Here is a 25718-nt window from a genome sequence, read left to right on the forward strand (position 1 = left end):
GTCGATGATGGTCGAGGTCTGTGTAGAAAGCACAACACAAGATGAGCCGGATGCACAAAACCTTCAACCTGGAAGAAAAGTCAAATTTCCGCTGCCTTTTGCTTCTTAAAATTTTCGAGCGGCGAGCGTCGTGTGGAGTTTCAGGGTCCCGCGAAGCTGTATGTTTTTGCGCAAGATCTCACATCAAAACATTGAATCACCTAGCCGTCGACGCCGTTATCCTCATCATCAACTGCAACTCGACGAGTCGACTTAAACGCTCAATGCAACAAGCCGCAGTGCCATCGAGAGATGAACCACCTCGTACTCTCAAGCCACACGATGATCTTCAGAGAGATTGTTTGATTGCTGGCAAGGACAAAGACACAGGGCGACCACCGCGCGAGCGGCGAACGATCCGTGTCATCAAGCAGTCCATACCTTGGCGATCAACTCAGTGAGACCGACATCGTCTAACAAAACGCAACACACAAAGAAAACAAGTCAGCAACGTTCCCCTCAAAGCTTCTCTCATCGTCAGCATAGCGGGAACCAGGGGGGTTAGACTCACTAGTGTTAAACTCATAGAGACCGTAGAGCGTTGCGAGCGTGGTCGCGCGCAGCGTCCATGTGGCGAGGGGACCGACGACGGGGAACTTGCGCTTGTGCAGGTAGTCGGCGATGATGCAGTCGAAGCCGATGTGCGAGTGCACCACCAGTGTCAAGGCGATAGCGCCGTCGAGGATGGCCGACGAGCCGTGCTTGGCGAATCCGGCGGCGACGAGTGGTACGAGCGCGACCGAGAGTCCACGTTCAAACGCCCAGTGGTTCGAGCCGTGCGCCGCGTTGGGCTCGGGGAAAGGCGTTGGGTCGTTGACAGTGCCCTTGACGTACGCTGTTGCAGGAGTGGGTGTGCAGGAGGCGGAAAGACAGAGAGAGAGAGGTGAGGTCAGCATTTGATGATAGAGAGGTTTGACGCTTTGACGGTGCGAGTATATGTAGCAGAGATGCGCATCCAGAGATATCGAAGAGCCTGCTTGTCCGCTTCTGATGCCTATATGCACCCAACGCCTTCTGATGCGGGGAACAACGTGGGTAGCAGCTCCCTGTTGACAACAGGCCGCCCAACTGCGACGACCTCCCATCGCCAACTGTCAATGCTGATCCCTCGCACAAAGCCCATATGCGAGTTTATCTGTGCTGCAATACATCCCATCAACCGCTTCTGACCCAATCGTTGTCGGCCCTGACCAAATCCAATCCACGGTAGAGTGCTTCATCATTCTCGTAGCACTCTCCTAAAATCGGCCCTCTCTCTAAGCCCTGCAATCCACGCTGCTACCACTGCTGTCTGCGCCTAACCCTCCAATGCGACCATTTCCTAGTATGCTACCCCTCCTCTTCGCTACACCCTGCTGCTACTGCTCCGCCTGCCAAATACTTACGACCTTGCCTGGAAGCGGCGACGGCCTTGCCCGAGGGAGTCGTCTGGAAAGCACGCGATCCACCGGCGATCAATCGCAGCTGAGGGTTGCGCGCGGCCATCGAGAGCCGCAAGGGCTGTTGGAGAGCAGGGAGCATAGCGCGCATCTCGTCGGTGGTTGAAAAAGTTGGTGATGGTGACGGTAGAGATAGAGATGGCAGTGCGTGTGTGATGTGTGAGTGTTGACTGGGTCCCGTCGGCTTGCAGAAAGAAGTGTGCGTGTGCGGGGACAGCAGGCCAGGCTCAACTGGGTTTTTCCCCCGAGTGTCTCGAGCCAGCTGCCATTTGTAATCCACTTTGGCTCGCGTCCGAGAGTGAGAGGCGAGCGAGTAATTCGACTTTCTCCGATGCTAAGAGAGAGAGCCAGTGAAAAACAGCAGGCCGCGCGCACGCTCTCTCTCTGGCTCCTTTGGTCCGGCCAATTCCGTCTTTTTTCCACAGAGCTCAAGTCGGGTCCGAACAAGAAACGCGGTCTAACATATAGCATTCTTCATTCGTATCGCCTCACCGTTTCTCCCACACCAGATTCCACCCGCGCCTCCGACCATCAAAACATCGATGGCACCTGTACGCATGCTGCTGCTGCTGCACTCACACATATGCTCTGCCACACACCGAAAGCGATTATTTTATAGCCAGGTAATCATGTAGATTATTTTTGGGGGGTTGCAGTCATGACAGATGCAGATGTTGGTAAAAGGGGGAAATGATAGGGAAGCGGGGATGCGATGGATGTGTGAATGAAAGAAAAAAAGTACAAACAAGATGAACGAAACAACCGACCGTCCACTTAGGCAACGGGGGCCTTGATCTTGCGCTGGCCGAGGAAAGCGTCCTTTTCGGCGGGGGTCTGGAAGTTACCCTTACCCATGGTCGACGAGGTCGAGATCCACTTGAGCGAGACGTTCTCGAGAGCACGGCGCGAGGTGTGCACCTGGAGCGACTTGCGCAGCGTCAGGACACGCTTCTTGACACCGGGGCACGAGCCCTTGATCATGACAAAGTCGTTCTTGATCAGGCCGTAGTGCGGGAAGCCACCAAGAGGGGTGATGGTCTTCTCGGTCGTGTCGAAGTCGGTCGAGCCCGAGGTCTTGTCCTCGCCGTTCGAGATGCGGTAGATCTTCTTGCCGATCTCGGTACGGTGGTGGTATCCGTCCTGACCCGAACGAGCCACGGTGAACATGACGTTGGCCGGGTGCCAGGCACCGATACAGGCGATCTTACGCAGACCACGGTGGGTCTTACGCGGAAGCTTCTTGGTGCCCCAACGAGCGGTAACACCCTCGTAACCGTGACCCTTGGTGACGGCGATCACGTCGATGATCTCGTTCTGCTCGAAGACCGACTTGACGTCGAAGGTCTTCTCGAAGTGCTCCTTGGCAAAGTCGACCTTGTCGGCGACCGAGCCACCGTTGATCTGGACCTCCATCAGGTGCGCCTTCTTCTGCTTCAGGCCAGTCTTACGCACCTGGGTGTGGGCAAGGACACGGACGACAGTGCAGTACTTCTTGATGCGCTCGAGCTCGCGCGAGATCGAGGCGCCGTTGCTCTCCGAGTGCTTCTTGGCGTAACGGGTGAAGGCCTTCTTCTTGCTGCGGTACCAGTTCTTGTAGAAGCGACGCTTGACCTCGTCCGAAAGGTGCTCGGCCCAGACGGTGGTGAGCGAACGCAGACCACGGGGGGTCTCGACGTATCCGACAACACCGACGGCAACCATGGGGGGAGTCTCGATGACCGTGACGGCCTCGACGATCTCCTTCTTGTGCATCTTGGAACCGGGGCGGTCAAGGTCACGCACAATGTGGGTCATGCCGGCCTTGTAGCCGATCATAGCGGTAAGGTGGACGGGCTTCTTGGGGTCATCCTTGGGGAAGCTGTGCGAGTGCAAGAGTAGGGCGGAATGTGGTCAGTCGCGTGACACGAAATGGCATGGTTCAGAGTGCGATGAGAAATACTTACGCCTTAACCTTACCGCGGTGACGGGCAGCACGCTTGCGGGGAAGGAATCCCAGCGAACCGTGTCGTGGGTGCTCGAACTGTAGAGTGCATCAACAATCAAACAAAGCCAACGAGGAGCAGTGTCGAAAGTGTGCAGAGTAAACAAAAAGAGAAAGGTAGGGAAAGAAGCGAAAAGCAGGCGAATGCCAGGCTGCATCAGCAAAGCTGTACATCGACCTAAAAGCATTCTAGAAGCCTCTTTTCTCTCTTCGTCTCCGTCTTTTTTGGTCGATCACAAGGCCGCTGTCGATAGTGCCTCCAGTGAGTCGACGAGTCGCAGCAAGAACAACCTGGTCTACGGCAGCACTGATGGAAGGCGAGGAAGGTTCAGAGTAGATGCTGAGAGCGCCTGATTATAGGAGTGGTGTCGATGCAGGGCGGAAGAAGCTGGAGTAGGATGGAAACGTGTTCGAGTGTGTGCGGGACGGCGTCGTCAACGAGTAGGTGGGACTACCTCCATCTTACGAAGGAGTAGCGACCCTTCGACAATGCCAATCGTACAACTTTCTGTGTCCCTTCCGTCTCGGCAATCCTTCTCCTGCATCTAGCTACCTCCCAGCCAAACTTAGCTGTTCTGGCCTCCCATCCACGCTGTGCTGATTCCATGCGAAGGATTGTCTGCAATGCGAGCTGATCGTTCATACTGAAAGCTTGATCTGGCGGGCAGAGTGTCGGAGAAAAGACGGTCGGAAGGAGCGAGTGCTGCATGTGTGTGTGCCCGGCTACGAATGCAAATGCTGATGATCCTCCCTTGCTCTCCGTGCTTTCCGTATCTACTGTGCTGTGAACTTCGATGTCCAGTCCTCCTTGCCGTCCATGGATGATCACGCCTCTTAACCATCCTGTAGACTTGCTTCCTACGCCAATGCGTACATACTGCTGAAGCTGTAGCCAGGGCACAGCACGGTGATGCTGTATCAAGTCGGCATGATATTTACCTTGCAGTGGGACATTGTGACCTGTTGTGGATCTTGAGGATGTCGTAGGGAGAAGGAAGAGGAAGGAGCAGTCTCGACTCTGGACAAACCTCGACTCTGCTCGCTCACTCACTCACTCGCTGGCGTGGCGGGCGGACTCACTCGACACTGGACCTGGAACTCGAAACTGCAACCCACAGCCCAGCTAGTCCAGCCAGTTTGGCCGGCCGTCTTCCAAAGTTTGCTACCTGGTCGGTCGTCTGCTCGACCAGTCTCCCTCTTCTCTGTGTGCAGCCTTGAGTGGAATATCCTCAACTATCAGACAGACCCAGCGTGTAAACTCGCGATTCCACAGTGCAGTCAGCTCACTCTTCTTGAGACGAAGCACAAATTTTTCAAGTCGGTGAATACAAATTTGAACTCTCCTAATTTCCTACAGGAAGCACTTGTATTGTCCCGTGACTTGGCGCTGGTTCTAGCCCGAGAAATTTGGTCATTTTTGCAGTAAGTTTGTTGAGAGCGTGGGAACTTTTCCTTCTCCTAACTCGTCCAGTTATACTGCGCAACTTCTAAATGTCCGATGCGAGAGATCTAACAATTGTAATGAAAAGGCTGATCTGCTGCGCTACTCAACAGCTCCTCCCCGATGCCACACGATTCCTCCAGTTGAGCAGCCCAGCATAAAATCACACAACTCAGACAGCCCCCTTCTTGATACCAGCTTCACAGCGACATGGACTTGCAAGACAGAGCGAATATATTTTTACATCACAACAGCAGGAAAGTTCAGAAAAACACAACGGTCCGTTCGAGATCCCAGCCGAGCAGCTCGAGGTTGGCCCGGACAGCCTTCTCCATGGGCGGTGGGCCACAGACGAGGGCCAGAGTATCTTCGAGATCCTCGGGCGATGCTGGAACAGGCGGAGGTGGCGGTAGGTGTTCCTTGAGGCAATCGGCGGTGATGTGGCCGCGGCCCATGGACCAGCCCGCGGAGGCGGCGGATTCCAAGTTGCTCAGAACGTGCCAGATGTGCAGGTTGCCCTTGAGCGCCACACGCAGCCGCTCGAGCTCTTCGCGGATCAGGATGTCCTGTTCGGTCCTGTTGCCGTACACAATCCAGATCTGAATCGGATCTGCAGGGGGTGAAGACGATGGGTCCGTGGACAGCGCTTCGTCAGCGATCGCTTTGAGCGTCGACCATATGGGCGTGATACCGCTCCCACCGGCGATCATGGCCAGCTTGCGAACGCGTCGGACGGCATGCATCGGCTTCCACTGGATCTGCTTCTGCCCCAGGTAGGTGAAGTGTCCAAGAGGCCCCTTGAGTTCGATTGTGAGGTCGTCGCTGGTTGGCTGGGATGGGACGACGCTGTCGAGCAGCGTCGTCATCTTGCCTCCTGCGAACGCGGGTGACGTTTGACCTGCCACTGCCTCGATGGGGAAGTAGACCTTGATCAGAATATCCAGTGAGCCGCGCTGCGTGTTGCCACTGTACGGCGTATAGGCTCGCTGCACCGTCTCGATCTCGCCCGTCTTCGGATTCTTTTGACGGATACGCACGAACACGTGCTGACCCACGGGCAGACCCAGCTCCTGGTCATCACCACCAAGTGCGAAGCGGAAGATCCTCACATCGGGAGAGATGATCTTCTTGCTCACCAGCCGCGTCGCTCGCCACTTCTTGGGATCCAAGAAGGGTTTGCTGAGGTCGAGCACTTCGGCTTCGGTGCTTGCTGTGGGAGGGGCGGCTGCTTGCGTCTCGAGCCGGCCAAGGTGGTAGTCACGTAGCATCTTTTTGGCATCCATCGAGTGGATGGCCATGAAGTCTTCTGTGGCATCTTCTCCGGCGACGAGGCGGATGGACTGGTCTCCACCTGGGTGGTCTTTGAGGAAGCCGGTTCCGTCGTAGACGTGGCCATGCACGACGAACCAGGGTTCTGGACCTTCGCCGTCCGCATGTGCAGCCAGGTCAGAAGCGGCAATAACACGATCAGCTTTAGCAGCATCGATCATAATCGCCTTGACGTCCTCTTTCGCATCCCCACTCTTCGCCTGCGCATCCGCGGCTTGCGTCGAGCTGGTAGCGATCGCTTTGTTCGCATCGCCAAATTGAGGGTAGCGAGGATTGAGGCCCGCCTCGTTCATCCGCTGCATCCAGCCGCCGGCAGCATTGCCAGCCAGCGTCGGGTGTTCGAAGCGGATCCTGCTGCCACCTTCGCCCTCGCGGTGCACGGCGACACGGAACCACCACGAGTTCATCATGGACGTGGCGTTCCAGTACATGTCTCGCGGCATGGTCGCCAACCCTTCGTCCAAAGCGCGGACCGATATCACCTTGACATCCTTGGCGATGAGGTCGGCCTGCACATCGACGTCCAGACGCCAGAAGCACCAGGTGAAGCTCATCTCGGTGGAGCTAAGGTCCAACGTGCCAAAGTACGGGTGGCCCTGGATTGGGTACATCCGATACAAGTCTTCGGGGTAGTGAATCGAAGCACACTTCCAGGTGTGGCCGTCGTCGAGCGAGACCTCGACGCGATTGATGCGTCGGCCCCCGCCTGTATATGCGTAGCCCTCAATGGGTAGCATTTGCGGGGTAGGCGATTGGGCGCCGGGCTCTGCGACGTCGAGCACCTGATCGTGATCGGGCGAGCAGATGGCCGCGTTGACGTTGAGGTCATTGATGATGTATTTGGGGTCGTACCACCAGTGCATCTCGCTCCTGGCCTGGTCGGCGGTGACCTCGGTGGGGAGCACCTTGTTGTCGTGGAAATGCAGGTGGTGCTGGCTCTCGCGGTCCGAGACCTCGATGCGTTCGAGCCACTTGACCATCCTGCCGCCAATCTGACCGGGCACGACGAGACGCAGGGGAAAGCCGTGGTCGGGAGAGAGGTCTTCCCCGTTGAGGCCCCAAGCGATAAGCATGCCCTTGGATCGATCAAGCGCCCAGTTGAGACGCTGCGAAGTTCCGTACTTTCCCTTGGGCAGCTCATCGGCGCCCTCAAACACGACATGGCGGGCACGACCAGGCACAGCCACGTCGTACGAGGGAAACGAAGAGAGCAGCGGGTTCTTGGGCTTGCAGTAGTCCAGAATGTCGGCAAGGTAAACACCCGTGAACAGACCCGTCGAGACACCAGCCGCGCCCCAGTTGAAGCCGAGACCCTTGGCGACCATATTCTGCTCCTTACGCCTGTTTCCAGCACACACGAGCGTGATGGGCAATGTGACGGTTGGGAACTTGTCCTTGAGCTCCTTGATGCTGAGTTCGACCTCGCGCTCGACCAGACCATGGATCTTGAGCGTCCAGCTGTCTGCCTGTTCGCGTGTCACTCGCGGCGTGTCGCCGTGCGAGCGCACGTAGAAGAGGTTCTGCGGCGTCAGAAATCCCTTGGAGAAGAGCTCAGACAGAGGCGCTTCGACATTGCACGGATGCTTGCCCGTCAGACGGATCATGCGCCCGTCGCGAGCGATCCAGTTGTCGGGAGTATTGGCGTCGCTCGCCAGCGGTTGTACCGACTCGGAAGCCGGGATGGCGGGAAGGATCTTTTCGTCGTAGTCCCGGTATGGCTGGAAGGGGTCTACGGAGGCATGCTTCGAGGCCGAAACAGTGGGACTCGAGGGCTCGGGCGTTGTCGCTGACGACGAGCCCGAGGATACTGGTGAGGACGACGAAAAGCCCTTGACATCGTCGCCCTTTTCCGAGGGCGACTTTGATGACGATGATGAGCTCGACATTGTGGGTGCTTTGCGTGTCGGACGAACGTGGTGTTCGAGAGAAAAGGTATGCCAAGGTGCGGTGGCACAAAGCAAATCGTTGAAGCAGCTGTGCGAAGACAAGGATTGCGGGGAAGCAAGAAGTTGCTTTGCTAGCGCTCGTCACTTGCGAAAAACGGTGGCTCCACCTGACACTGACGTCTGAGAGCAAGATTGAGACTCAGTCTACAACAGCTACAGCGGCTACCTTGAACCAGCTCAAGAGGCACAGTTAGCGGAACTCCAGCCAAGCAGAGCAAAGCAAACTGAAATCAAGCAAGGCGATCGATCTGATTGCACACATCGTGAGAAGCTTGTCCAGCCGGGCCGTTGAAGCGCCATCATTCGCCGGACTCGAATTCCTACGTCGCCTTGTGCGAAAGAGAGAGAGAGAGAGAGGCTTGCCTTTCCCGTTGCCATTACATGAGGAAGCCACAGATTAGATGACGATTGGATCTAGCTAGCAGGCATTTTCCCATCGAGGCGCTATGATTGGGCATTCGGCGTTGCGAGCACATAGATAGACAGCGTACATGCCACTGGCATTGCTCGGCACGAGTGAATATGCAAATTGCTCCGCTGTCGAGCATCGCCAAACCTGACGCATCTGCTAAAAGATAAGAAATGCACCCAGGCTGGGGTGTCAAGATCCAGAAATCTGCGTTCCGCTGCATATTCCTTACAAACGACGATGAAAGCCCGCTGATAAGAGACAGCCGAACCCATCACTAGCTCTCAGTGAGTCGCGCGCCAAACACAAGACTCGAGAGCGTATTAACGCACCTCTCTCTCTCTCTCTGTCATCAGTGGCAAAGTCTCGACCTCAATCTGATTGGTTCGCCGAAACAACAAATCCAGAGCAAAGAGTCGGTCGAGTGTCCGTACGCCAGGGATTCCAGATCAGACCAATCGAAAGGGGTCGATTTTGAGGGCCGTGCTGTTCCCTGCTGAGCGGCTGGCTCATTGGCAAGATCTCACAAGTTCTCACAATCATCCGTGCCGACCCACGTGTTCGAGCTGGTTGTTTGTTAAAGCTACCGCAAGTCTCGATCATAAGCGCACACATACTGATGGCTGGGACGCTTTGCTGAAAGCAAAACTTAGTTGACAATGCAGACCCGATGCGTAGGATGCGTATATACAGAGGAATAAGCAGGAGGAGAAGAGCCTGTGAGGGCTTGTGGCAGAAAATTGATGTATTACCAATCGAGCGAAGACTGTTCACCGCAAGATGCCTTGGCAGATTTAGCTGGCGCCGCCCCGGGCTGCTTCTGCGGCCCGCTCGATGGGCTCTTCTCGAGCTGGTCCATGTCCAGGGGACCCGTGATCTCGACCGAGTGAGACTGACCGCCTGCCAGCGCATCCGACTCCTCGGTAGCGCGTCGCAACATCCATTTCGACGTCGAAAGCACGGCATCCAGCGCCTCGGTCGGCGGCAGCTTGAGGTACACCAGATCCTTGTCCTCTTCCATCTTGGCCTCAAACGTCATGATCGAGTAGTCGCCGTCGTTGCACTTGCCGCCTTCGTCGCCGGCGTTGGCAGAGAGGATGTAGTTGCGCTTGTGCAGGGGACACGAGACATACTCGCGGCCCTTGTCGTCTTCGCCGACGAGGCCGTCGGAGAGCACAAAGGCGCGTCGATGCGGGCACATGTTCTGCGCGGCTCGGATGCCGCGTCCGGGGATGTTCCAGACCGCAATCTGCGTGTCGCCGTACTTGATCGTGGCGGAAGAAGGTGAGTCGCTCTGGGGATCCAGATCCGAGTACTTGCAGACTGGTCGCCATTCCCAGACGGCATCCTTGGCGACGTCGAGGATGCTGAAGTGGAGCGGGCCGGTCTCGACGGGCCAGTCGGCCGGTCGCTGCTGGTCGCGCTCTGACATCTTTTCCGAGACCAGCTGGGTCTCGTCGGTGTTGACGAATTGACGGAAGGCCTTCTTGCGAAGCGGATCGCGAACAACCTTGGTCCACTCGCAGTGGTAGGTTCCGACAAGCACCTCCATCTCCTTCTCGAGGTCCTTGCAGATGCCTAGCTTATCACCGACAATGACTTCCTTGAGGCCCTTGAGGCCGCCGGGGAACTTTTCGATCCATCGTGCCGTACGCTCGAGCTTGTCGGCAGAGCGAATGTAAAACAGAATGAAGCGGTCCAGGATCTTGATCGCTTCGCGTCGTGTCACGTCTTCGGCAATCAGCTCGGCGTGACGCGGCTTGGCACCTCCGTTGCCTCCAACGAAGACGTTCCAGCCCTTGGTGGTGGCGATCAGACCAAAGTCCTTGCCCTGGGCTTCCGCGCACTCTCGAACACAGCCAGACACACCCCCCTTAAACTTGTGCGGAGCTCGAAGACCCTTGTACCTCGTCTCGAGCTCGTGCGCCAGACCGACCGAGTCGCCGACACCGTATCGGCACCAAGTGCTACCGACACACGACTTGACCGTTCGCAACGCCTTGCCGTAGGCGTGACCGGACTCGAAGCCGGCGTCGACCAGCTTCTCCCAGATGGCGGGCAGATCCTGCTTCTTGGCACCGAACATGTCGATTCGCTGACCACCGGTGATCTTGGTGTACAGGCCGTACTCTTCCGCCACCTCGCCGATCACCTTGAGACCGGCAGGGGTGACTTCACCTGCCGCCAGACGAGGGACAACCGAATAGGTTCCGTCGCGTTGCACGTTGGCCAGGTACCGGTCGTTGGTATCTTGCGTCTGACGCAGTTGCGGGTTCATAATCCAGTCGTTGTACAGCGACGACAGGATCGAACCCACTGCGGGACGGCAGACCTCGCAACCGAGACTGTCGGGCTTCTTGCCAACGGTCTTCATGGCTGTGGTAAAGTCCTTGAGCTTCTTGAACTTGATGATCTGGTAGAGCTCCTGGCGGGTGTAGGCAAAGTGGGCACAGAGGTGGTTCGAGATCTCGACACCCGCTTCCTTGAGCGCCTTGTTGAGGATGCTCTGGCTGAGCGGCAGACAGCCACCACAGCCGGTACCGCACTTTGTCGAGGACTTCATCTCGCCGACCGAGCGCACTCCTCCTTCCTTGACGCAGCGAATGACATCGCCCTTGGTGACGTTGTGGCAACTGCAGATCTGAGCCTCGTCCGGCAGGTCGTCGCCCTCCTCTTCGCCCTCCTTCTTGGCGCCGATGATCAGCTCGGCAGGCGGCTTCTCGATAGCCGCCCCCTTGTTGCAGAGCGCCACCAGCTTGACGTAGTCCTTGACGTCACCGACCATCATACCGCCGAGGAGGTACTTGCCGTCGTTGGTGAAGATGTACTTTTTGTATACATCCGAGAAGGGGTCGCTGTAGGTGAGCGCCTTGACCGAGTTCTTGATCTCGTCGACCGACATTTCGGACGCAGCGGCATCGGCTGCCTTTGGTCGTCGTGACGCGGCCTTGCTGCCCGGAAGCGGCTTGCTGATCTTGCCCTGGTCGGCGAAAAAGTCTCCAAAGGAGGCCACGTCGACGCCCATCAGCTTGAGCTTGGTCGAAACGTCGGGCGACTTCATCTTGCGCATGGCGTGATGAGGGCCTTCTGTCAGGTTGAAGGCAAGCACCTCGGCCATCTCGATACCGGGAGCGATGAGACCAAACGTCTGCTCTTCGAAAGAGGCACACTCACCAACGGCGTAGAGGTTGGGCACAGAGGTGCGCAGCGACTCGTCGACGGTGAATCCGCCACCTCGCTTCTGTGTCTCGAGCCCAGGGACGGCTTTGGCAAGTTCGTCCCGGGGTGTAATGCCGACAGCAAAGACAAGCATGTCGATGTCAAATGGCTCGTCTGGCTCGCCTTCGGCGCCGTACATGAGCATGCCAGTGAGGCGACCCTCGTCGTTCCAGATGAGATCACGAACGCGGGCTTGGAGGAGAACCTCGACGCCGAGGTCTCGAACTTTTTGCAGCACCAATGTACCGCCCTCCTGGTCGAGCTGACGAGACAGCACCCAACGGTTGCGCTCTACGAGGACGACCTGGTCGACCTCTTCAAGATCCAAGAGCGCCTTGGCGGCCTCGAGACCCAAAAGACCACCGCCGATGACGCCCGCTTTTCGGATGCGTCGTCCGATGGTCTTGGGTGCTTCAACAGCATATGCAATGATGTCGTCCAGGTCCTTGATTGTGCGGTAGACAAAGGTGCCCTTGGTCGAGTAGAACCTGTCGCGGGTGATGTAGGGTGGCAACGCGGCGTCCGAGCCCGTGGCAAGGATGCACTCGTCGTAGTGGATCTCGTTGCCCTTTTCGGTACGAACGAGCTTCTTGTCGGCGTCGATGCCGACGACCTGATCGGAGGTGTGATATGTGAGCTTGCCCTTGGCATGTGACGAGTACCAGCCCAGCTCGTTGAGATAGAGCGACTCGATGGAGCGGTTGGAGAAGTACTGGGTCAGGCCGACACGGTTGTAGGCAATGTGTGGCTCTTCGCCAAACACAGTGATCTCCCACTCGTCTCGACCGCCTTCGAGGTCGTACTTGAGCAGCTTTTCGATGAAGGCAATGCCGACCATTCCAAGACCGATGACACAGGCTCGCTTTCTGGTCTTGGAGGTGAGAGTGAGCTCCGGAGTGGTTGCGCCTGTGGAACCCGACGCTGAGCTTGTGGCAGACGCCGCGAAGGCGGTGGGCTCTGTTGGTATAGGCGCCATTGCGTACAGAGATGGAATTGGAATTGGAGGTGGAAGGGAGGGAAGGGGGGAATGCGAAGGGAGTGAGTTGGTGCAAGTTGTTGATGAGGAATGGCGCTGTGAGTGAAGAAGGAAGAGCTGTTGCAGGTGTCGGAAGGAAAAGGTGCTGAGAGCGAGCAAAGTACGAGGGTGAGTGAGGAGAGAGAGAGAGACCTAACCAGCCAGCAGCTGCAGGTAGACTAGTGTCGGGTAGCTGAATCACTGTGCTTGGCAAACAACTTTTGCGAGGAGATTTTGGCTTTACGGCGCCAGGTAGCTAGCTACAAAGACCTTCGAGCATTCGGACGGCGCGCGCGACACAAAGTGCGATCGAATCAGCTACCAAACCAATCTAATCTCCTGGCGACGAAGGCGGGGAATTGTTCGACCCAACCAGTTGGGAGCGGCAAGAGGCGGAGAAGAGCTGATGCCACTGTTGCTGCTGCCTAGTAGTGCGATCAAACGATAAGATCAGGACTGGCTGTGTGGCGCTGGCTCGAAAAGGGTCTTGCATTCGAAACTTGGCTAAAGTTTCAATCTGGTCTTTCCACTCTGCGCAGCGGGCTCTCCAGACTGCCGTGTCTGCCAAGCTACGATTCGTTGGAAGCTGGTGTTGAAGCAGAGGGGTCTAAGTGCGTCCGATTAAGTCGAGAAGCAAAAAAGGGACCCAGAAGTGAACGCGTCGAGTTTGGCTCTGAGGCGGATCAGCACAAGTCAAGAAGCGCCTGCCAAAAACTAGATAAGAAACGAAGTATGCTAACATGTAAGCACAAAGATAAGAAAAGCGGCAGAACGGCTGGCTGTGCTTGGCATGACCAGCAGCTTGGCCTGTTAATCAAATTCGCACAATTCAGCGTCTCTCATTCGTCGTCACCGTCGAGACCAGTCACCTACTTGTTCTTGTTTGCAACCCAGAAAGATAAGACGGCATCTCGCTCCTTCCCGCTCTTCCAGATCATCGCGACTCGTGGCATGCCGTGTCTTGATCTGCCATGGTTGGCGTTTACGTCCCTGCTACAATCTCCGCTTCAGCCGCGCATGTGCAAGCCCGTCGAAAGATAAGCTCCTTCGCCTGTTGTCACGCACTTACCATATACTTTGCCAACCGCACAGCTGCAGCGCACTCCATCGATCCTACAACGCTTACTCTCGCAACGGCAAGTCTCACCGAACCGTGGCAGCCGCTGCGCACATTGCCCTCGGTTAGCCCTGACAACGTGGCACTGTCTGCTTGAAGCGCGTGCTATTGAGCCTGGGGACGACATCGTCGTCGTCGTCGTCGTCGTCATCTTACGTCTGACTCGACCTTGTAGACCTAGAGCGAAGACACGGCTCCTGAACGTTTGAATCCGCGACCTTTGATTGGCCCGACCAGGTTTGCTTCCAAAGCGGGCCCAAGTCATCGCCTTGCTCTTCAATCTAAACTCGCATCTGGGAGGCGTGCTCATCCTTGAAACGAGACTGCGGCTCGCTCGCTATACCAGAATACTTACGCACAGCAATGTCTACTGTCATGTCTTCCAACGAGCGGGAAGCTTGCAAGAGGTCCAGACAACTAGGAGCATCGCACGCGGCGAGCGGCGAGCGGCGGACCGGGTTCCAAGTCGGGCTTTCAGCCACTTGATTTGATCGGCCAAATGTCTCGCGAGCTCGCCAGGTACGCACTTGTAGATAACAAGCATCCAGCTTCTGCCGCAGTACGCTGCTCCGTTATCTCCCTGCATTTCTCCCATCTCTCAAGCCCTGCATCATTGATCTTCTTGCCAGCAATCTCATCTGCCAATTTTTATCTCTTACCTATCAGGTTCCATGTTCTGGACCGATTGCGCCTGAGTTCCCATTATCAGCCCGTCGGGGTTTGTAAGCCAAAGCGATTTGGAAGGCCGAGAGAGGTGTCGCTGCCATCTTATCTTTCTCATCTTGGCAACCGGACGTCTTTGATGGAAGATCGAAACGAAGGTTTTGGCAACGTTCGGAGCCCCTCAATCAGATGGATGCGCATCGGCACCGGACACCCGTCTCTTGCCTTGCTGCCAACGCAGTTCAGAAGAAGTCAGACAAGATTCCCGCGCATCCTCAATCCGCGATCCGAATACGCACACGCGAACTGCCTCTTTCTTGCCTCGAACTTCCACCGCCGTGACCGCATCTTCCCAGCTCGCTCAGCAAAGTATATAGGAAGACCGCTCGCTTCCGTCTCTTCACGGCTGCATTCCGACCCACATCGCCTCATCAGCTCCTATACCCTTTCGGCACTTTGCCAATCTACTGCGTTCTGTACTCTCTCTAGCTACAGATCAAGATGCGCTCCTCGTCGCCAAAAGGCTCCCAGAGCGTCTCTGCCTCGGATGAGTCCAAGTTGGACCTCGAGATCACCGAGGCCCGCAACGACCAGCATCCCGGCATGGCCTCGATGCTGCGTCCGGGCACCAACACGGGTGGTGTCATCACCTCGGAGGAGTACATGACCGAGGACGAGAAGAAGGAGCAGGACCTCAAGGACTTTGGTTACCACAAGTTCCAGTGGTCCTCGCTCTGGCGACCTGCCGAGATCAACCCGCTCAACGGCAAGTCGTACACCTTTCCTATCTTCCGCATCTTTGATGCCTACTCGACGGCCTTCTGGCTGGCGACGCTCGGGTTCTTCGTCGCCTTCCTCAGTTGGTTCGCCTTCAGTCCGCTCATGCCCGAGGCGGTCAAGGCGGACCTCAAGCTGTCCAACTCGCAGGTGACACATGCCAACATGGCTTCGCTCGGCGGTACTGCGATTCTTCGTCTGATTGCCGGTCCGGCTTGTGATCGCTTCGGTCCGCGTAAGGTCATGGCTGCCCTGCTCATCCTCGGAGCGATTCCCTCCGGTCTGGCGGCTCTCGTCACCTCTGCCGGCGGTCTCTACACGGTCCGCTTCTTCATCAGTATTCTCGGTGCCACCTTCGTTACTTGCCAGGCTTGGTGCTCCACCTTCTACGACAAGTCGGTCGTTGGTACTGCCAACGCCTTCTCCGGTGGTTGGGGTAACATGGGTGGTGGTGTCACCATCGCTGCCATGATCGGCCTCTTTGAGCGTTACCGCAAGGCTGGCTATTCGGCTCACCTTTCGTGGCGTCTCTGCTTCCCCACCTTGCCTGTTCCTTGTCTGCTCGTCGTCGCGGGCCTGATCCTCCTCCTCGGCAAGGACCACCCGGCAGGCAAGTGGAGCCAGCGCCACCAGTTCAGCGGTACCGCCGTCGCCATCGCTCAGGGGGAGAAGATCGAGCTCGACGCCTCGGAGCGTGCCGAGTACGAGCGCCGTACTGCTGACCAGGAGAAGGGCCCTGCCAAGGTTGCCAACTTCCGTGTTGCTGACCCGGCCGATGCTGGAAAGCGCGTCGCCGCGGTCGACACGGCCCAGTCGGAGCCGATTACGCTCAAGCGATTGATGGTCATCCTCTCGGACCCTCGTGTGTGGATGTGCATCATGTGCTACCTGCTCACGTTTGGTCTCGAGACCGCCATGGACGCTGCACTCCCCGGTCTGATCTTCACCCTCTTTGGCTCCAAGAACTTCACTGCTATCGACGCCGCCTATGCTGCTTCGATGTACGGTCTGCTCAACTTGTACGCCCGTCCCCTCGGCGGTGTCGTCTCGGACGTCCTCTTCTCCAAGTACGGTCTCCGTGGTCGTGTCATCTGGCTGCTCGCCACCGCGTTCTCGCAGGGTATCGCCATGATCGGCCTCGGCATCTACTGCAACCGCGACCCGCACTTCAGCGGAGTCATGTGGTTCATCTTCCTCATTGGTACCACGGGCTTCCTGGCCAACGGTGCCAACTACGGTATCCCCGCCATCATCTGCCCCTCTGCCATCGGCACTGTTTCCGGTCTCGTCGGCGCCGGTGGCAACGTCGGTGGTCTGGTCTACCTCGGCATCTTCCTGGCCAAGCCTGGTGTTAAGAAGTCCAGGACCCTCGGCACCAAGTTCTGGATCGCCGGTGTCGTCAACGCCGGCGCTGTGTTGCCGTTCTTTGCCCTCTTGATTCCGGGCAAGTTCAGCGTTTTGTAGAGTCTCTTCGGATTCTTTCTGTCTTTGTAAAATTGTATATACCTGGTTCACGATGGTCACGATCTGCAACGGATACATTTGTGACTTTGCTCTTTTATGTGTGATCTGCCTGTTTGTCAACTGTTGATGAGTGAGTGCCTCTGCAGAGGCGCTGTTGAGTGCGGATCGCAGTCTCTTATTCCTACCTGCAGGTAGCTTGCTGCTTCGGCATGAGAACGGGGCAGTGAAATATGGCGACATCGCCAGCCCTAGCTGCGCATGACAAAACTCCAGACCAAGATGCTTTCACCAGCAATCAAGTCGTACGCGAGCGTCCTCCGCGTCCCTTTCACAATCTCGAAGTCGACTTGTTGTCGCATTCCGATAGTGACACACGATTGAGGCTGAGCTCCAGAAGAGGCACGCTTTTCATCTCCGTTGGATCCTCGCCGGAGTGAAGGGGTTTATCGTCTCTGCGCTCCGGTTCGTGCGGAGAACGAGAACGGGGAAACGCTGAGTCGATTCTGTATTTCGTTTGACGACGTCGCTGCTTGCTCTCTCGTCCGCGTGGGTACAGTTTGTCATTCCGCACTCATCCTCTGAACGAGTTCGCTGGACCAGCTCATTACTTAGCCTTCTCTACTCGAGCTCCTCTCCGACACGGAAGCTGTCCCTTTTGACACTGCTTGTCGATTCGGTCACTGCTTGTCGATTCGTGTTGTCGTTCTCATTTTTCTTACCAATGTGCGTGTCTGCCTCTGTATGAGTAGACAAGCGTGATTGCCAGCTGCGAACGATGTCTCTCTCTCTCCAGCTTGTGCTTTCGCGCAAGCTCCGCGAGTGAACGCTGAGCTGGTACGCTCGCGCTCATCGTGCCAAAACGGAAACCGCGAAGCTGAGTTCACTCGAGCTTCCCGCTTCCATACCTTCCATACTCAAGTTGTACTTCGCCTGCATTCCAACCTCGACATTCGACGCGGACACTCCCTCTAGACTTTGTTGCTTCTTCCGTTGCAGGCTCACATCCGTCTATTTGAAATGTGTCCGTCTCTCTCTGCTGCTCGTGCTTCGCTGCCGTCCGTCATGAGAAAGACTTTCTTTGATCGATGAGGGTTGCTGAACAACAGTAGCATCCATGTGAGCTTACTTCCACTCCGCATGTTGTGAATAAGACTCTTGTCGATTGAGTGTACTCCGAACCTGTTTGAAGCTCCGTTGTCCAGCTTTCGAGATCGCTGTGAAAAATGTTCCATTTCGCAGGTGTCTCCTCTCCTCTCCTCTCTCGCGCCCCCGGCCCTGTTCTGTAGTGCCACACATCCCCAGACGTCACTCTGACAAACTTGAATCGGTCCCTGTACACATTCCAATCCGGTCGTAAACCGTCTCCGCACGATGCTTTCACCCATCTGCTCAAACATGAAAGCGTTCACACTGCTCTGATCCGACACATTCGCAACTCATCTCGTCATGCTAACCAGAAAGAGAGCTAAATCACGCGTGCAACAACACACACCCATGTTGAGAGTCAAGCCTTGATTGAGAGAAATGCACTTCGTAAAAATCACATCGGAGAACGGAAATTTTGTGAGAGGAGACGGAAACTTCCAGGGAGAAGACGGGAGACAAGGATTCGGCGCTTGGATCTCGTAAAGCCATAGAGTCCAAGAGCCGAGGAAGCAAATCGCCCGAGATGGAGAGATGACCGTTGTTATGTACAGAGGGATGCGCGATGAAGGAGTTGAAAGCAGCGGGAGCTCCTCGATCGATCGCAAATGCTGTCACGAAGAAAACTTAGGCGGTAGCAGCGACCTTTGTCTTTTCAGCACCAGCGATGGGGAGGAACTCGCGCTTCTTGATGGAACCGGCCCATGGGAGACGAGTGTTGCCCATGAGGTCCCTGTCGACCTGGGCGGCGCAAGCACGGCCCTCCTGAATACCCCAGACGATGAGCGACTGACCACGTCGGCAGTCACCGGCGGTGTAGACGCGCTCAACGTTGGTCTTGTAAGGCGACTTGCCCTTCTGGTCGTCAGCTTTGATGTTGGAGCGGCCGTCCTGCTCCAGACCGAGTGCCGAGATGGCATCGTTCTCGGGTCCAAGGAAACCGAGCGAGAGCAAGCAGAGGTCGCAGGGCCATCGCTTCTCGGATCCAGGGATCTTGTTCATCTGCCACTTGCCAGAAGCGTCGAGCTCCCAGTTGACCTTGATCGTGTTGAGCGCAACCAGGTTGCCCTCAGCGTCCTTCTCGAACGACGTGGTCGAGATGCAGTACTCACGCGGGTCCGAACCCCACTGAGCAGCCACCTCGGCGTGACCGTAGTCGACCTTGAAGACACGGGGGAACTGAGGCCAGGGGTTGCCCTTGGCTCGCTCGTTGGGAGGCTGGGGCAGCAACTCGAAGTTGACAATGCTCTTGGCACCGTGACGGAGAGCGGTGGCCTGAGCGTCACAACCGGTGTCACCACCACCGATGACAATGACGTCCTTGCCCTTGGCGCTGAGGTAGTGGCCATCCTGCAGGCCAGAGTCGAGAAGCGACTTGGTGTTGGGAGCGAGGAAGTCCATGGCGAAGTGGACACCATCGGCCTCACGACCGGGCACCTTGAGGTCACGCGGCCAGGTGGCACCGACAGCGTAAATCACGGCGTCGTTCTGGGCGTGGAGCTGCTTGGGGTCAACGTCGCGACCAACATGAGTGCCGGTGACAAAGTTGACACCCTCGGCAGCCATGAGGTCGACGCGACGCTGAACAACACCCTTGTCGAGCTTCATGTTGGGGATACCGTACATGAGCAGACCGCCGATTCGGTCGGCTCGCTCGTAGACAGTGACCGAGTGACCAGCCTTGTTGAGCTGGTCGGCGGCAGACATACCGGCGGGACCGGATCCGATGATAGCAACGGTCTTGCCAGTGCGAACCTTGGGAGGGCGAGGAGCCATCCAGCCCTCCTCGAAGCCCTTGTCGATGATGGCGCACTCGATCGTCTTGATGCCAACGGGCTGCTCGGTGATACCAAGCACACAGGCGCCCTCACAGGGAGCGGGGCAGACACGACCAGTGAACTCGGGGAAGTTGTTGGTCATGAGGAGACGGTTGAGCGCATCCTCCCACTGACCCTTGAAAACGAGGTCGTTCCACTTGGGAATGATGTTGGAGATGGGGCAACCCGTGTCACCCTGGCAGAAGGGAACACCACAGTCCATGCAACGAGCGGTCTGATACTTGAGCTCAGACTCGGTGAGACGGGTCGAGAGCTCCTTGTAGTCCTTGACACGCTTGGTGGGGTTGCGGTAGTGCTCGCCGAGACGCTTGTACTTCATGAAGCCGCGAGTCTTGTCGAGCTTGTTGAGCCTGGCCTTGGCAGTCTCGTCGTCGACCATCGAGTCCTCGACATCGACAACGGCAGGCTCAGCGGGCTTGGCGGCAGGGATTTCGCGGACACCATCCGCAGCGTTGTCCTTGGGAGCATCCTCCGACACGGAGATCTCGACCTGGCTACCGTGGCGCGAGAGAGTGCCGAGCAAGTCGACGTGGCTCGAGCGCTTCTTCTCGACGGCGGCCTTGGCAGCTTCCTCCTCGAGCACGCGCTTGTAGTCGTTGGGCATAACGCGGACAAAGCGAGGAAGGACGTGGTGGAAGTCGTGCAGAACGTGGTCAGCAACGGTAGAGCCAGTGTAGTGGCGGTGGTTCTCGATCAGGTTGCGAAGCTCGGCGATCTCCTTGGGGTCCTTCACAGGGCCAAGTTCAACCATCTCGGTGTTGCACTTGCTGTGGAAATCGCGGTTCATGTCGAGAACGTACGCGATACCACCAGACATACCAGCAGCAAAGTTGCGGCCTGTGCTACCGAGAATAACAACTCTTCCGCCGGTCATGTACTCGCACCCGTGGTCGCCGACGCCTTCAACAACGGCGTGAGCTCCGGAGTTACGAACAGCGAAACGCTCTGCAGCGATACCACGGAAGTATGCGTGTCCCGAAATAGCGCCAAAAAGGACTGTGTTGCCGACGATGATGTTCTCCTCAGCCTTGAACGAAGAAACCTTGGGGGGGTACACGATGAGGCGACCTCCCGACAGACCCTTTCCGGCGTAGTCGTTACTGTCGCCCTCGAGCTCGATGGTGATACCAGGAGCCAGGAAGGCACCCAGCGACTGACCAGCAGAACCCTTAGCGTTGATATGAATCGTGTCGCGAGGAAGGCCTTCCTCTCCGTACAACTTCGATACACGGTAGGAGAGCGTGGTACCAAGAGCTCGGTCGGTGTTGACAACGTCGCACTCGATTTGCACAGGCAGGCCTTGGGTAAGGGCAGGCTCGGCCTCGTCGATGAACTTGTTGTCGAGACGAATGTAGAGCTTGTGGTCTTGCTGGCGCACCTTGTAGGTGGCAGCACCGGGACGCATCTCGTGGGCGGGCTTGAGAAGGGCGCTCAAGTCGAGGTTGGCAGTCTTGGGAGTGCGGAGACTGTCGTCGACCTTGAGCAGGTCGGATCGGCCAACCATCTCGTTGATGGTGCGCAATCCAAGCTTGGCCATGATCGATCGCAGCTCCTCGGCGAGGTAGTAGAAGAAGTTGATGACCGACTCCGGCTGGCCGGCGAACTTCTCGCGGAGTTCGGGATCCTGCGTGGCAATTCCAACCGGGCACGTGTTCAGATCTGTCGCAATGCAAGGGAACAAGAGAGTTGGGATGAGGAAGATCAAGAGAAAAATGGTGTCAGTATGAGCCGTGGTGATGGTGAGGACGGTCGAGTTTCGGTCGCATCACTTACGGCATTTGCTGAATAAAGGTAAAAAGTGAAAAGGTAAAATCCACAGTGAAATCACAAAGAGAAGTCGTCAATGTCAGTAAACGATGTCATCCTGAGCGGAGATAGGGTCAAAGTTTTGTACGAACCGCATCATGATGCAGCCTAGAGCGATCAAAGGAGTAGTGGCGAAGCCCCACTCCTCGGCGCCGAGAAGGCAGGCGATAGCAATGTCGCGACCAGTACGGATCTGACCGTCGGTTTGGACAGTAACACGTCCACGAAGGTCGTTGAGCACCAGAGTCTGGTGAGTCTCGGCAAGACCAAGCTCCCAGGGGAGACCGGCGTACTTGATACCGGTCCATCGCGAGGCACCGGTACCACCATCGTGTCCCGAGACGAGGATGTGGTCGGCCTTGGCCTTGGCGACACCCGAGGCGACGATACCGACACCAACCTCGGAAACGAGCTTGACACTGATACGGGCACGTGGGTTAGCGCACTTGAGATCGTAGATGAGCTGCTTCAGATCCTCGATCGAGTAAATGTCGTGGTGGGGAGGGGGCGAGATCAGACCGACACCGGCAGTCGAGTGACGAGTGCGGGCGATGGAAGGCGAGACCTTGTGGCCTGGCAGCTCACCACCCTCACCGGGCTTAGCCCCCTGAGCCATCTTGATCTGGAGCTCGTCCGAGTCGGCGAGGTAGTTGCTGGTGACACCAAATCGACCCGAGGCGATCTGCTTGATTTTGGATCGGAGCGAGTCGCCGTTGGGGAGAGGGATGGAACGTTCAGCGTCCTCACCACCTTCACCCGTGTTGGACTTACCGCCGAGACGGTTCATGGCGATGGCGAGAGCCGAGTGGGCCTCCATCGAGATGGAGCCGTACGACATGGCACCGGTGCAGAATCGCTGGACGATCTCGGTCCAGGGCTCGACCTGGTCGATGGGGATGGCACGCGACTTGGTATAGTTGAAGTCAAGCAGACCGCGCAGCGAGGTGGCCTTGACGGCGTTGTGCGAAGCCTTCGAGTAGGCGTCGTAAGCGGCCTGGTTGCGCTCTCGAGCGGCATCCTGGAGATGAGCGATGGCCATGGGGTCGTTGATGTGAGCCTCACCACCGTCACGGTAGTGGTACTCGCCGGATTCAGGCAGACCGGGGATCGAAATGGTGTCACGCGAGGGGTAGCCTCTGTCGTGGAATTCGAGAGCGTCCATGGCGAGCAAGGTAAAGTCGGAACCAGAGACACGCGAAGCGGTACCTGCGAAGCAGCGGTCGACAACGCCACTGGCGAGACCAAGAGCCTCAAAGATCTGAGCACCCTTGTACGAGGCGAGGGTCGAGATACCCATCTTAGACATAACCTTCAGAATACCGTTGTCGACAGCGTGTGTCCAGTTGTCGATGAGCTGATTGGGCGAAAGGTCAGCCTTGACAAGGCCCTCGCGGGAGACCTTGAGGATGGCCTCCATGGCGAGCCAGGGGCAGATGGCGTCGGCACCGTAACCAAGGAGGACACACATGTGGTGCACCTCACGAGCCTCAGCTGACTCGATCATGAGGGCAATGCGGCTACGCTCCTTGTTGCGGATGAGGTGGTGGTGGACACCACCACAAGCAATGAGCGACGAGATGGCGACGCGGTCGGGGCCCACAGCGCGGTCGGAAAGAATGACAACGCGGGAACCGTCGCGGATGGCCTGCGATGTCTCGGTGCAGATGCGGTCGAGGGTACGCTCATAGCCAATGATGCCCTCACCCTTATCGTAAGTGATATCGATGGTCTTGGCAGTCCAGTCGGAGTGAACGGTGTCGATCTGCTTGATGGCGTTGAGCTGGTCGATGCTGAGAATGGGCGAGGGCAGGAGGAGACGGTGGCACTGCTCAGGCCTCATCTCGAGCAGATTGCCCTCAGGACCAACGTACTGCTCGAGCGACATGACAACGGCCTCTCGGATTGGGTCGATGGGAGGGTTCGTGACCTGAGCAAAGAGCTGGCGGAAGTAGTCGTAGATGACACGGGGTGCGGTCGAGATGCAGGCGAGCGGAGCGTCGTTACCCATGGATCCGAGCGCCTCCTTTCCTTCAGCAACCATGGGGAGCATGAGGAGGTTGATCTGCTCGGCAGTGTAACCGAAAGCGAGGAGCTTGGGGTCGGTGCTGAGACGCTCTCCGTCGAGGACGGGGGCGATGGCGTTGCCCGTGTTGCGACGAACGGTGTCAACGATCTCGGGCAAGCGCAGCAGCTGGTTCTCGAGCCAAGCGGCAAAGTCGGCACGCTGAGCGGTGGTCATCTTCAGCTCCTTGTCTTCAACGACACGGCCCTCGACAGTGTCGACGAGGAGCATCTTACCGGGCTGGAGACGACCCTTGGAGATGACGGTCTTGGGGTCGATCGTGACGGTACCGACCTCCGAGGCGCAAATCATGATGTCGTCGTCGGTGATGTAGTATCGGCAGGGTCGCAGACCGTTTCGGTCCAGGTTGGCACCACAGTAGCGACCGTCGGCGAAGGTGAAGAGGGCAGGACCATCCCATGGCTCCATGAGACAGGCGGCCCACTGATAGAAGGCGACCTTCTCTGGCTCCATGTGGCTGCTGTCGCCCTGCCAAGCCTCGGGGATCATCATCATGACGGCCTGAGGAAGAGTAAGCACGTTGTTGATGACGAGAAGCTCGAGCACGTTGTCGAAAGCGGCCGAGTCGGATCCACCGCCCTCGATGATCGGGTAGAGCATGTCGAGCTCGTCGCCGAAGGTCTCGGACTTGAGAAGACCCTCACGAGCACGCATCCAGTTCTTGTTACCACGGATTGTGTTGATCTCACCATTGTGGGCAGCCCATCGCATGGGCTGAGCACGGTCCCAGGAAGGGAAGGTGTTGGTGGAGAAACGCGAGTGGACGAGAGCAAAGTGCGAGGCGTAGTGGACGTTGTTGAGATCGTAGTAGTAGTTGTACACCTGGACCGGGCTGAGCTGACCCTTGTAGATGATGTTGGTGGGGCTGAGCGAGCAGATGTAGAACCAGTTCTGGAGACCGATGGTGTGGGTGGCGTGCTTGCGGAGCACGTAGAGCTGGCGCCCAAAGTACTGCTCGTCGAAGGCCTTGGTAGTCTCGGCCGGGGTGGAACCCGAGCCGTAGTGGTCCTTGAGCACGACGAAAGGCTGCATGATCTTGGGCTCCTTGCTCTTGGAAGCAGGGCCGAGGATCGAGTTGTCGACGGGGACATCACGCCATCCGAGCACGCGGAGGTGGAGCTTGTCTGCGATGTCGGTGAAGGTAGCGATGTGTTCGGCGCGTGCCTTGTCGTCCTTGGGGTTGAAGAACAAGTTACCGACGGCGTACTGGCCCTGGGCAGGAAGCTTGACGCCGAGATCGCGCTCAGTCTCGCGGCGGAAGAAGGTGTCGGGAATGCCAGTCATGACACCGGCACCGTCACCATCACGGGCGTCGGCACCGACGGCACCACGGTGGGTCATGTTGCAGAGGAGGAAGCGAGCGTCGGAGACGATCTTGTGCGCAGGCTTGCCCTTGATCTGGCACATGAAACCGACACCGCAGGCGTCCTTCTCGTTGTCCGGGTCGTAGAGACCCTGGGCAGCGGGCATAGAGCCGGCCCAGAGCGAGGTGGAGCGCTCTACCTCATCATAGCCGCTGACGTCGAGGGTGTCGGAAGAGATGGCCTCTTCGTGTACGGGGGCGTGCTCGGTGTTGAGCTTGTCAACGAAACGAACCTGGCGGGTGTTTGCGTTGCCGGTGGCGACGGGAGCCATAACAGGCACTCGAATCGAGGGTTGTTGGAGGAGAGGCGGAATATACGAGCTTCGACGTGACGAAGCTTTCTATGAGTGCGATGCGAGCGGAAAACTGGAGTGGTCGCTCAAAGGGTGCGCGTTGCTGATGCTTTGCAGTGGTATGCTTTGCTGTTTGGATGATATAGGCGTGACTTGAAGGGGTATTCGAGGATGACTCTTTTGTTGCTACAGACTCCCAATAGAATACGAAATGCGGAAAGGAAAAGGCTTGAATACGAACGGGCTCGACCTGCGGTTTAGATAGAAGTGACGGTGTGGTTGAAAGGACGAGTGTGTGAAAAGTGGCGATGATGTGGTTTGTGGGAGGGAGATCGCGACGATGAAGATGATGA

General features: G+C 57.3%; 6 protein-coding genes across 6 annotated transcripts; 1 reads left to right on the top strand and 5 right to left on the bottom strand.

Annotated features, from left to right (window-relative positions):
- Nucleotides 1-405: 405 nt before the first annotated feature.
- Nucleotides 406-1569, bottom strand: EX895_001275 (uncharacterized protein; the record flags this gene model as incomplete). The annotated part of the gene is made up of 3 exons (XM_029881874.1): nt 406-452; nt 551-874; nt 1425-1569. 3 exons carry the CDS (start codon nt 1567-1569, stop codon nt 406-408), a joined length of 516 nt encoding a protein of 171 aa, XP_029741962.1.
- Nucleotides 1570-2252: 683 nt separating this feature from the next.
- EX895_001276 (uncharacterized protein) lies at nt 2253-4413 on the bottom strand (the record flags this gene model as incomplete). Its single annotated transcript, XM_029881875.1, has 3 exons — nt 2253-3336; nt 3422-3498; nt 4399-4413. 3 exons carry the CDS (start codon nt 4411-4413, stop codon nt 2253-2255), a joined length of 1176 nt encoding a protein of 391 aa, XP_029741963.1.
- A 750-nt stretch (nt 4414-5163) lies between these two features.
- On the bottom strand, nt 5164-8115 carry EX895_001277 (uncharacterized protein; the record flags this gene model as incomplete). The annotated part of the gene is made up of 1 exon (XM_029881876.1): nt 5164-8115. One exon carries the CDS (start codon nt 8113-8115, stop codon nt 5164-5166), a length of 2952 nt encoding a protein of 983 aa, XP_029741964.1.
- A 1217-nt stretch (nt 8116-9332) lies between these two features.
- EX895_001278 (uncharacterized protein) lies at nt 9333-12779 on the bottom strand (the record flags this gene model as incomplete). The annotated part of the gene is made up of 1 exon (XM_029881877.1): nt 9333-12779. One exon carries the CDS (start codon nt 12777-12779, stop codon nt 9333-9335), a length of 3447 nt encoding a protein of 1148 aa, XP_029741965.1.
- A 2320-nt stretch (nt 12780-15099) lies between these two features.
- EX895_001279 (uncharacterized protein) lies at nt 15100-16839 on the top strand (the record flags this gene model as incomplete). Its single annotated transcript, XM_029881878.1, has 1 exon — nt 15100-16839. The coding sequence occupies one exon, from the start codon at nt 15100-15102 to the stop codon at nt 16837-16839; it is 1740 nt and encodes a 579-aa protein (XP_029741966.1).
- A 1770-nt stretch (nt 16840-18609) lies between these two features.
- EX895_001280 (uncharacterized protein) lies at nt 18610-25344 on the bottom strand (the record flags this gene model as incomplete). Its single annotated transcript, XM_029881879.1, has 2 exons — nt 18610-21444; nt 21676-25344. 2 exons carry the CDS (start codon nt 25342-25344, stop codon nt 18610-18612), a joined length of 6504 nt encoding a protein of 2167 aa, XP_029741967.1.
- Between the last annotated feature and the right edge of the window lie 374 nt (nt 25345-25718).

The sequence above is a fragment of the Sporisorium graminicola genome, chromosome SGRAM_10, assembly GCF_005498985.1.
Source record: "Sporisorium graminicola strain CBS 10092 chromosome SGRAM_10, whole genome shotgun sequence".
Taxonomy (NCBI): domain Eukaryota; kingdom Fungi; phylum Basidiomycota; class Ustilaginomycetes; order Ustilaginales; family Ustilaginaceae; genus Sporisorium; species Sporisorium graminicola.